Source organism: Beta vulgaris, chromosome 3 (genome assembly GCF_026745355.1).
Source record: "Beta vulgaris subsp. vulgaris cultivar EL10 chromosome 3, EL10.2, whole genome shotgun sequence".
Taxonomy (NCBI): Eukaryota; Viridiplantae; Streptophyta; class Magnoliopsida; order Caryophyllales; family Amaranthaceae; genus Beta; species Beta vulgaris.
In genome coordinates this window covers 41164506-41176028 of record NC_079204.1, presented here as the reverse complement: position 1 = coordinate 41176028, position 11523 = coordinate 41164506, and the positions used below count along the sequence as shown (strand labels likewise).

General features: G+C 38.3%; 1 protein-coding gene across 1 annotated transcript; it reads right to left on the bottom strand.

Annotated features, from left to right (window-relative positions):
* Nucleotides 1–143: 143 nt before the first annotated feature.
* LOC104884184 (hypothetical protein) lies at nucleotides 144–2371 on the bottom strand. The gene has a single exon (XM_010668794.4). It carries the CDS (start codon nucleotides 2084–2086, stop codon nucleotides 692–694), a length of 1395 nt encoding a protein of 464 aa, XP_010667096.1. The 5' UTR covers nucleotides 2087–2371; the 3' UTR covers nucleotides 144–691.
* Between the last annotated feature and the right edge of the window lie 9152 nt (nucleotides 2372–11523).

Genomic DNA, 11523 nt, shown 5'->3' with positions numbered 1-11523 from the left:
TCAGCTATCAGTTATCAATATATATATATATATATATATATATTCAGCTATCAGTTATATATATATATATATATATATATATATATGTTACTTTTTTTTTTTCCTTTAATCACACATTTATACTATGAATGTATGCCGTTTAATTATACCTTGATATCTAAGAATATTATCATTCTTATTCTCCAGTAAAAAAATTAGACTAATTATATTTTGGTTTTGTAATTGTTATGACATAACGAGAAATATAAGCAACTCAAATGTGAGGTCTTAAGAAGATTCCATTTCTCAACATTTTCTCAAAGTCAATGTACAATTTGGATTCATCTTTTGGTAATGGGGGAAAATTAGATAATAATAGACTTAAGAGCACTAGTTTAATTACTCTAATAAAACTAGCTCTTGCAAAATACAACCCTTGAGTTTTTGATAGAAATCTCTTTTACGCCCACCGGAAATCTTGTGTTACAATCAAATCTTTTTCAACCAATCAAAATACTTGAAAAGGAACTCTTTTTTATCATAGATCTCCAGAAGCCTTGGCTTTTTTCCGAGGTTGTGAGAGAACATGGTGTAGCAGTTGTGAGCGATACATTTCCTTTTCTAATTTCAACAACCATAAAATAGGAAAAATGTTTAGGTTGCTTCTTCTCCAATCTATAAGTGATCTTAAATCATTGCCTTATAATCACTCTCAAAGATAGGTTGACACATAATCTGTGGAAGGTGCGCGCCCAACATACTTGCTTTTAACACCTTTTTTGTAATCGCCATCGTTTCTACCACATACTATGGAGCATTCGTACCCACAAATATTACCAAAGCATGAAAATTTACCATTTGCACCTTCAGTTGTATGTCGACGAGTGTGCTTACTCCTAGGGAAGATGGTGCTACTACTACTACTACCACCACCAACATACGAACCACCATAATCATACGTGTTTGGCATGTCCGATCTCCACCTCTCTAGCTTCGTCCTTACACCTTCATTCTCGACCATACTATTATCATCCATGATTATTGAGCTTCCCCTGCCTGGGAAATGCCTGTACTTGTTATCCTCTGCAATTGCGGCTGCCACTTCTGACGGTGATGGCCCCACTTCAGACTCCGACCATATTGACCCTGCTGCAAAGTCCTTTGTTACAGGGTAATTTGGCAACCAGTTGTGCTTTTCCTTGGTTGATGTCGTAGTCTTTGTACCTTTGTTTTCATCATAATCATCCCTTTTGTTTGCCCTTTTCGCAAAGCTGGCATCTCTAGTTGACGTAGCTGCTCCATAACTTACAACAGAACCAGCTTTTTTTCCTTCTTGTGCTTTTAATTTTACAGCTAAACTTAGATTAGATGAAGCTTCAACTCCATCTACTATTGATAACGGCTTATCATAAATAACCTTTCCTGTCACCTTTTTATTACCTCCGAATCCTATGATTGAGCTCATGTCGTCAGCACCATTTATAACTGAATCATTAGGCTTAGGGAGGCTAATGTTGTGATCATGATAATTTCCAACAACTGAGCTCTTCTCACTCTTTGTACGACGAAGTTGGAAACTACTGACAGCCCCGTCTTGTCGATGGCTATGAAGCTCATCTTGGCCCATCAATGTCTGGTAACCAACAGCCGAGGTGCTAAGCTGTCTGTACAATGGCATGCTACGCATGGTGCTATCTAGGACCGTGACACCGACGTTCAAGATCCCTTGGGGACGTCCTGATGGTCGACGAACTTGTAGCGCAACAAATCGCATACCAATATGATTCTGATTAAAAGACCTTGTTTGCGGGGGGATAAGGTTCCCTACAAGAACCCGGACTGTACCTACATGAACGTCTCGAAACCAATGTAACGCGTAGATTTCAATCATGATAGCAGATGTATCCGACTGCAGGAATCGATTATCTACACGGAACACAAACTTGTCGTTCCATGTTGGGTTGGTTCCGCCATTGGAGTCGACTCGAGTTGTGAGCTTTCGATCAGGGTGCACCCATGCAACGGCATATGTTTTCATGGACCGTGATACCTTATGTATATCTTGACCAGATATTATGTTTATTTCTAAGAGTTGGAAAGGCGTCATTTTTGTTTTGTTATATATGATATTATATTTGTATTCTATGTTAGTTTGCAAATATTAACGATTGATTTACAAAAAGGAATGATGATTAAGTATGATAATGGAGGTGTTGCAATGGCTGCCTTGGTGGTTTCTATGGGTCGTGTTAAGGTCAACCCACTCGTCATCGTCCTAGAAAGGGACGACGAGGTGAGGGTGACAAAAGCAAAGAGATAATGGAAGAAAAAAGAGAGACAAACAGAAAAGAAAATGGAACAAAAGAAAGAGAAAAATGGAATGTGTGTGGGATTGGTGTAGAAACATAGCGATAAGATAGGAGTGCAACTGTGCAAGGATTTTGTTTACAGGTATGAGACTTTTCTCTCCCATTCAATTGGTTTTTGTGGGGGTCTAATTTTGGTTAGAGATAATAATATGTATGGGAAATAATTGATATATTTTAGGATGAGCATTTGGTTGAATATTGCAATAAAATTAAGTAACTGTTTTTTTTTTTTTTTTTAATGTTGTGAGAAGATAATTATGAGATTTTTAACCAAAAATCATCCCTAAGTGAAGAGTTCGTTTCCATAACCACCACTAACTGAGAAAATTAAAATAAACCATCAATAAGTGAATAGTCTGTACAAGTGTGGGAAATAATTGTGTTAACCTGTTGTAGGTTAACCTGACATTCAATATGTATAGTATTTACAATACAAACCTATGACTATGAAAGTACCATTCTACCCTTTATAATATAATATTATCCCTTTACATATAATATTATCCAATACACCCCCTCAATCCTTACGAGGTGAAACTACAGATAGATTGGTACGATGTTTAGTAAACAAGTCAGTAGATAGGCCCTTAGTAAAAATGTCTGCAACATGAGACTGAGTAGGAACATGACGAACAATAAGGTCTCCCTTGACAACCATTCGCGAACAAAATGATAATCGACGTCAATATGTTTGCTACGATCATGATGAACTGGATTAGCAGTGAGATATGTAGCAGAGACATTGTCACAATAGACAATGACAGGACGACGAAAAAAATGGCCAATGTCAGCAAGAAGTTGCTTGAGACAAATAGTTTCTGCAGCTGTGTAGGCAACTGCCCTGTATTCAGCTTCAGTGGAGGATTTGTAGACAGTAGGTTGCTTTTTCGAACGCAAGGAAATTAAATTCTTCCCAAGAAAAATAGCATAACCAGTGGTAGAACGCCTTGTGTCAGGACATCCTGCCCAATCTGCATCAGAATAGGCAATAATAGTTGGAGAGCTGCTGCTGTATAAATACAGCCCATAATCCAAAGTGCCCTCCAGATATCTGAAAATTCTTTTCACAGCATGAAGGTGAGTAGTACGAGGAGCATGCATAAACTGAGACACCATATTAACAGCATAAGCAATATCAGGACGAGTCATAGTTAAGTACTGCAATGCACCGACCATACTACGATAATATGTGGGATCAACAAGAAGTTCTCCATCAAGCAGAGACAATGTTACTCTAGAGACAACAGGAGTGGTAACTGGTTTAATAGTATGAAGATGGAATTTACGAAGTAAATCAGAAACATACTTATGTTGAGATAAAAATAAACCAGAGGGAGTACGCACAACCTGCACACCGAAAAAATAATGAAGATCCCCTAAATCATTCATAGCAAATTGAGAAGAAAGAACATATATGAATTTGGCAACAAGAGGAGGACTACTACCAGTAAGGACAATGTCATCAACATATAATAGAAGAATAATGAGATGACCACGATATTTGAGAGTGAACATAGAAGTGTCACAACTGCTGCACTTGAAACCAATAGATAAGAGAAAGTTGCTAAACCGAGAACCAAGCTCGAGGAGCTTGTTTCAAACCATAAATGGACTTACGAAGACGACAAACATGAGTAGGTTAGATGGATGAATAAAACCCGGAGGTTGACGCATATAAACCTCTTCATTGAGAAAACCATGAAGAAACACATTTTTGACATCTAACTAACGAATAGACCATTTAAGAGAAACAACAATAGTAAGAACCAAGCAAACAGTAGCAGGTTTAACAACAGGACTAAAGGTTTCAAAGTAATCAATACCTGCCTGCTCGTGATTGCCAAAAACAACAAGTTTGGCTTTGAACCGCTCCACAGAACCATCAGAATGATATTTAATTAATCCTGTAAACCCACTTACAACCAAGTGAATTCTTATCATAGTTGCGAGGTACCAACTCCCATGTGTCATTTTTAATCAAAGCATTATATTCATCTAACATAGCTTGACGCCAACGTGAGTCTTTAGAAGCTTGTTTGAAATTAGTAGGTTCAGACTCTACAAGTTTAGTGTTTAAGTTCATTAAGACACGAGGCTTAGACACACCAGCTTTTAGACGAGTAATCATGGGGTGGTTCTTAGCAATAGTGGTGGATTGACGAGGCGCAGAGGGAGTGGGTGACAGAGAAGTAGGTGGCGAGGGAGGGGGAGACGACTCGAAGGGAGACGCAGGGACATAAATAGGCGAGGGTGAGGGCTGCGTCTCGGGGGACGCGGGCAGACCAAGCCGGCCAGCGCTGGGCGCCCAGCAGGCTAAGCATCGGCACAGATGGGCGAATGAGGAGTGCTAGCAGAGGCTGGGTCCTCGACACGCCTGTCCGAGAGAGGGGACACGCCAGGGGCAGGCAAAGAAATGGAGCTCGGAGACGCAGCAGCCCGAGAGGCAGGCACATCACGACTCAGGGAGGCGAAACCGGGGGGCCATGAGGCACATGAGGAGACAAAACGTTTGTGGGACTCCAAGAATCATCTAAGACTATGGCGACGTGTAGGGCAATGTGAATTGGGAACTCACAAGAGCACTATACGAAAATTTATATTCATGAAAAAGAACATGACGACTAGTGTAGACTTTCTTGGTAGTAGGATCAAAACATCGATACCCTTTATATTCCAATGCATATCCAATAAAAACACAGGTTTGAGATTTAGGTTGCAGTTTGTGATTTTAGAGTTAAAAAACAAAGGAAAGCATTCACATCCAAATGTTTCAAAAATTGATAGGAAGGAGGACGATGAAATAATTTTTCAAAAGGAGAGACACCCCCTAAAACCGAGCTGGGTAATCTATTGATAGTGTAAGTGGCAGTATATGATGCATCAACCCAAAATTCCACAGGAAAGTCAGAATGAATAATCATAGTACGAGCCATCTCAATGTTATGACGATGTTTGTGTTCTGCAACACCGTTTTGAGCAGGAGTAAGGGGACAAGATTTTTGAAAAATAATACCATTGTCAGAAAAATGTTGAAGAAGAGGAGAATTATCAAATTTTCTTCCGCCATCACTTTGAAATATTTTAATTTTACAATTAAAAAGGTTTTCAACCATCTTTTGAAACATAAGGAATTTAGAATAAGCTTCCGATTTGCGACGTAAAGGATAAATCCAGGAATAGCGTGAAAAATCATCAACAAACACAACATAATATCGAAATAATTGATTTGACAAAACAAGAGATTGCCAAAGATCACTATGAATTTTATATAATGGATATGAAGAAATATGTTCAACTGAATCAAAAGGTAAACGATGTATTTTCCCTAGCTTACATCCAACACAATCATCATGAAACTTAGAGGTACATGTTATATATATATATATATATATATATATATATATGAACGTAAGGTTCCTATAATGCTAGAAGATGTATGACCCAGACGAGCATGCCAAACATCACCCAACTCCTTAATGGCTAGGAAAGCAGGAACTGAAGGCTCAGGAGGGACAATGCTGGGCTGAAGAGGGTAGACACCTTGCTTACTGGTTCCATGAAGCAGAACTTCCCCGTTATCTGGTCCTTAACATAAACATAATTTTTATCAAAACTCACAACACAATCATTTTCATGACACAACTTGTTAACTGATAATAAATTATGTTTTAAGTTAGGGACATGACAGACAGGTGATAATTGAAGGGGACGACTTGCATTTTTTAAGGTTAAATTTCCAGTACTTTTAATAGGGAGTAAGGTACCATTACCAACTACAACAGTACTAGACCCAGTATAAGGAGTTTTAATAGAAAACGTACCATCCTGAGGAGTCATGTGAGATGCATCTCCAATAGACAGTGCAGCTAAGGCTCGAGTGACACTTTCAGAGGAGGAGGGAACAAAGCTGGAATTGAAACGTTGAGGACAATAGGCAGCTTGGTGACCTGGAAACCAACATAAATCACCTGTATCGGAAGTAGGGGTAGAGATTACATTGTTACTACTTGATGAATTACTCCCTGCAGAAGACAAATTATTAGTAATATAATCTAGGCAAGGCATACTATAGGATGACAAGTTAGAATATTTACTCATACCATTTGAGCGTCCCTGATTACCATTGTTGTTTCCAGAGCCACGTGAACTATTATTTCACCCATTTCCACCATTGCTGCCACAACCATTCTGATTGTTGTTACCCCCACGATTATTATTACCACCTCTGTTTATGTTATTCCTTCCCCGATTTCTCCCTCCAGAACTAGGCTGGGAGGAGGAACTTGAACCACTACCAGTAGATTTAACAGCAATTAAGGCGTGATGTGATGAGGATTCAGATGCATCCTTAGAATTTAATAAACGTTGTTCATGAAGGAGTAACTTAGGACGCAAATCATTAAAACTGATAGGGAACAGATAATGCACCAAAGTGGTGACAATGTGATCATACTCAGAATCACGATCCAGACCAAAAAGAGTATACTGCACTAAATCGTGGTTTGACACAGGACACTGAATAGCAGCAAGGGAATCAGCAATCACTTTAATCTCACGTAAATATCCATCCATGGTCTGGGAAGCAGTCTTTTTAATACGAATTAACCTTCCCTTTAATTCCATTGATCTGGCCATACTAGCATGCATAAATTTAGATTGTAATCTAGTCCAAATATCCACAGAGGTATGCAAATCATGAACATCCACAAATACATCACGAGATAAAGTAGCAAAAATCCATGATTTAACTTGCTGATGAATATGCAGATATTCATAAAATTGAACATTGGGAACAGGATGGCCAGATTCATCAATAACAGTAGCAGGAGGATTAATAGCAGTACCATCAACAAAGCTAAGTAATTGATGTGAAAGTAGTAGGCAAGTTATTTGCGTTTTCCATAATAAATAATCTTTAGGAGAAAATAAAGTAATATTACCAGATTCGTCAAATTAGGGGCAGATAAAGTCTGAAGACTGAACGCAGATCGCGGCGGATTGAACGAAGAGGGAGGGTCGGTATACGGGAGACCGGTAGGGGTGGCCGGAGGCATGAAACTGGCGTCGGTGGTCGGCAGGGAGGTAGCGGCCGAGAAACCCGGGGGAAACCGTGGGGTGTGACGCGACGATCGAGATGTATGGATCCATGGACCTAGGTGTCTATTCATGGATTAAAGAAAATGTGCAAAAGCTCTATTTGCCTCTGCCATTCTATGAGTCTCTTCCTTTTTGCATATGGCATCGCCACTCCCTTTGGCAGCATCCACTAATTCGGAACTTAATTTGAAAGCCATATTTCGACCCGGACGTTTTCGGGCTGCCCCTAGACGCTGGAGAGGCATTGTAGCCTGTCGTCGAAAAAGCGTGGAGGACAGGTGATGTCGTTGTGGCCACGGCAGCAGCAGTCCAGGGTTGCGTGAAGAGCTGCGACGAGTAGGTGGGGAAAGACGCCGGAAGACTTGCCATGGTGGGCAGCGTGGCGGTGGCCATACGCGCTGGTGAGGACGGCTGATAGACGACAGAGGTCGTCGGCGGTGGAGGAGAGTGGACAGCGGCGGAGGCGGAAGAGGTGGCCGACAGGTCCATCCGGAAAGAAAATTAAAATTTATTTATGAGAGGAAAAAAAAAATTTAGGAAAAAATGTGGGAAATAATTGTGTTAACCTGTTGTAGGTTAACCTGACATTCAATATATATAGTGTTTACAATACAGACCTATGACTATGAAAGTACCATTCTACCCTTTACAATATATTATTATCCCTTTACATATAATATTATCCAATATAGTCTATTACAACTCTATTCTTCTGACCATCCCTAACTAAAAAAATTAAAATAAATCACCCTTAATTCAGTAACTAATTGTGTTCTCAAAGCAATGTTTAATATTTATGGGGTGCTAAAACTAGTAAATCTCTATTCTAAATTGACACTTGATACTTTAATTGAGTTAGGTTAGCAGAGATGAGAAAGGATAAAGGAGAGTTGTTGATGGAGAGGTTGTGGCCAAAAGGAAGGGTAGTGGAGGAGACAAAATGTAGGGGTTTAGAGGTGGGAATAGGAAAGAGGTTTTTGTAATTAGTTAGAGAAGTTATAGTTATTATATTTAGGATTATTTACTAGCTTATGTACATCTATATTTATACAAATATATTAAAAGGCGAAAGAAAGCTTATGTGTCATGTGGTACTCTCCTCAAATTTCTAATGCAAATGTTTTATGTTTATGTATACTATTTACTTTTTAAAAAATGTGTAAGTGTAAGGTATCAAACACGTTACCTTTGAAATGAAAAGTAAGAGTTTAACCATCAATACACTAATGACTTTGTTGTTAAATGTTTCAAATAAAATATGATAAAGTCTTGTAATAATTGTAGTTAACTAAAAAGACTTAACAAGTATATATTCCCTCCTTATTTTTTATTGCTACATTGTTGTATGCACAACAATTTATGCAATGTCACTTTCAAGATTTTTGGAGTATACTTCTGGATCCATTTAATGTAAAATAATGAAAAAAAGTGAAAAAGTAGTATTTTTGGGTGTAAAAAGTGTAGAACATTACTTTATGGTGGACCAAGTACCCCACATAAGGAAAATGTAGCAATTAAAAAGAAACAACCATTTAAGGAAAATGTAGCAATTAAAAAAAACAGAGGGAGTACATCTTTAACACTCTTGTTACGTAACTTACAAGAGAATATTGATGTCATATTCTCTTACCACAATTCTTTTTAAGGTATTGTTTTCAAACTCAAGGCTTGTTGTAGCCCAAAAATTAAGGGCTACCAAGAATCAAGATGACACGTGGCCTCATCAGAGCCCTACACGTGGCGCATGCTCAGGGAGGTAGAAGTACACAGGGTCAGAAGGTTAAATGGCTAAAAGTACATTTCCCTAGAAAAGGTGTACTAAAGCCCCTTTTATGGCCCAAAAGTTGTACTTAGGCCCAGCTAAGGCAGCATACATCTCTGCATAAAAGTGAGGTGTATTAACCAATCAACACCTGCCACGTGTCACCATTTTACTGCTTAGCCAATCAAATGCTCCCAAATTAGGGTGACATCAAGATAGAACAGTCATTTCAAACAGTATATATAGTCCTTGAAATCAGGGGAAAGGTACGTTTTTCAGAGCATAGTACTGTTATTCTGCCATAAATTCTCTCTCTCTCTACTTTCTCTCTCTAAAAGTTCCTTCATATCCCTGATATCTGACTTAAGCATCGGAGGGGGAAATACCACTCAAACCTCCAGGGTGGGTCCCTTTTTGCAGGTTGCTTATCGGAGTTCAGAATCGGGATTCGAGCCCATCATTGTTGCACAAGTCTCCAAATTAAGAACCTGAAGTTGGGAGTTGTTGTTTTGCATTACTAGTTTCGTACTACGTAACAAGGCTTTCTTTCAATTTTTTTTTACCTAACACGTCGTGACGTGAATTTTTCAATTTCTTAATGGACAAAAAATATGAAAAGTAGCAAAATAAATTATGAAATAAAAAAATAGTAACATATTTGTTTATTGTAAGTGACCAGAGGCATCGCGCGGATAAAAAAAAAACTAGTAAATATATTACTCCACTAGAATTGTTCAATGTATATACGTCACGTTGCACCTATGTTACTCCACTAGAATTGTTCAATGTGTACATAAGTCATGTCAATTAACAAAAGTAAAATTAGCCTGCAACAAAATTTGAACCCCAGAACTCTTGCTATACAAGACACAATTTCCATCTCAACCAACTTTTAATCATGCTTTAGTGTCCACATTATTATATTTGTACCTTTTAAATGTTGAATTTTCCTTAATATATTTTAATGGAAATGAAAAAAATGCATGTCAAGTTCGAAAAACAGTACCAACCCGGAGCAACGCCCGGACCCAAATGCTAGTTATATATATATATATATAAGGTATCTTTGATAAAAACAGTTAGATACTTAATGATATTTTGTTTTGATTTTGTTAGTTAGTGGTGGCTACAAGAATAGACCCTTCACTTAGGGGTGGTTTATGTTAAGTTTCTTAGTTAGGAGTGATTACGTGAAAGACTCTTCACTTAAAGTTGATTTTTGGTTTAAAATACTAATTGTTATCTTGCTATCTTTTTGTAATAAGTATATGCCTTGTGCATTAAGAGATTTGTTTTTTTCGTCTTATAAATAATCCCATAAAAAATTTGTGGCTTGTGTTGTGCATCCCTAGCCTAAAGTGTGTATCGCAAAGTCGTGATTTCCTTTGGGTGCCTGATGAATTAGAGTGAGGGTATTTGTATATTCGTGCGCCTATGAGTCATAAGTTTGAAATAAATAGATGAAAATTTTACTCTATACTTAAGAGTTTCCATTAATTTTTTTTATAATAATCTAATTCTATGAACTTGCATGAGTCATGAGTATGGTGAGTGGGATAAGATATAAGGTAACAAAACAATTATATACTTGATAAGTTCGTTTCTAACGCACTGTATGAGCTTCTTTTAAATTGATTTGATCCTCTTTATTCCCTTTTCTTCTCTATTTCTTTTACTTGATTATTGTTGATAATAGTGACATTTATCTAGATTTTCGGTCAATTTTGACTGAATTTCTAGTACTTTTGCTTTCACCGTGTTTTTCCGTGCTTTGATTATAAGTGTGATCTTTTTCGAGGTCGAAAGTTGGGAGGCACGACATAAGACGAGAGTTTTGAGGAGTTTGCACGTGTGAAAATAGAAGAAATAAAGCGTGAGCTTAAAGCTGCACTATCTTAGATGTGCCCACACACATTGGTGCCCCCGCACCAGACTTCGATGCGCCCACACCATCCTGTAAATTGGGTACCACAAGATCAGTAAGCTAGGTGCGGCAGCACTAGCTCTGAGGTGCGCCCACACCTATCATAATGGTGCCCCCACACCTATCAGCGTTGGATGAATGTTGGAAAGTAGAAGGAATGTTGCGCCCTCACCATGACTTCACCAAAAATCTAGTCATGCAGTTCTTTTATGATGGCCTTGATTCTATATCACGTGTCAACCTTGATGCTGGAGCGGGAGGTCAACTTTCTAAGATCCAACACGATTAGCTTGAGTCCACAATTGAATAAGTGATTAAAAACTATTCATGAGGTAGAAGAAGAAAAGGGGCTCAACCTAAGAAGGGTGGTAAGTTTGAACTGCACCCCATGG

Bases quoted from the DNA above. Each gene is read 5' to 3' on its own strand.
- LOC104884184 (XM_010668794.4), bottom strand. From the start codon at position 2,086: ATGACGCCTTTCCAACTCTTAGAAATAAACATAATATCTGGTCAAGAT.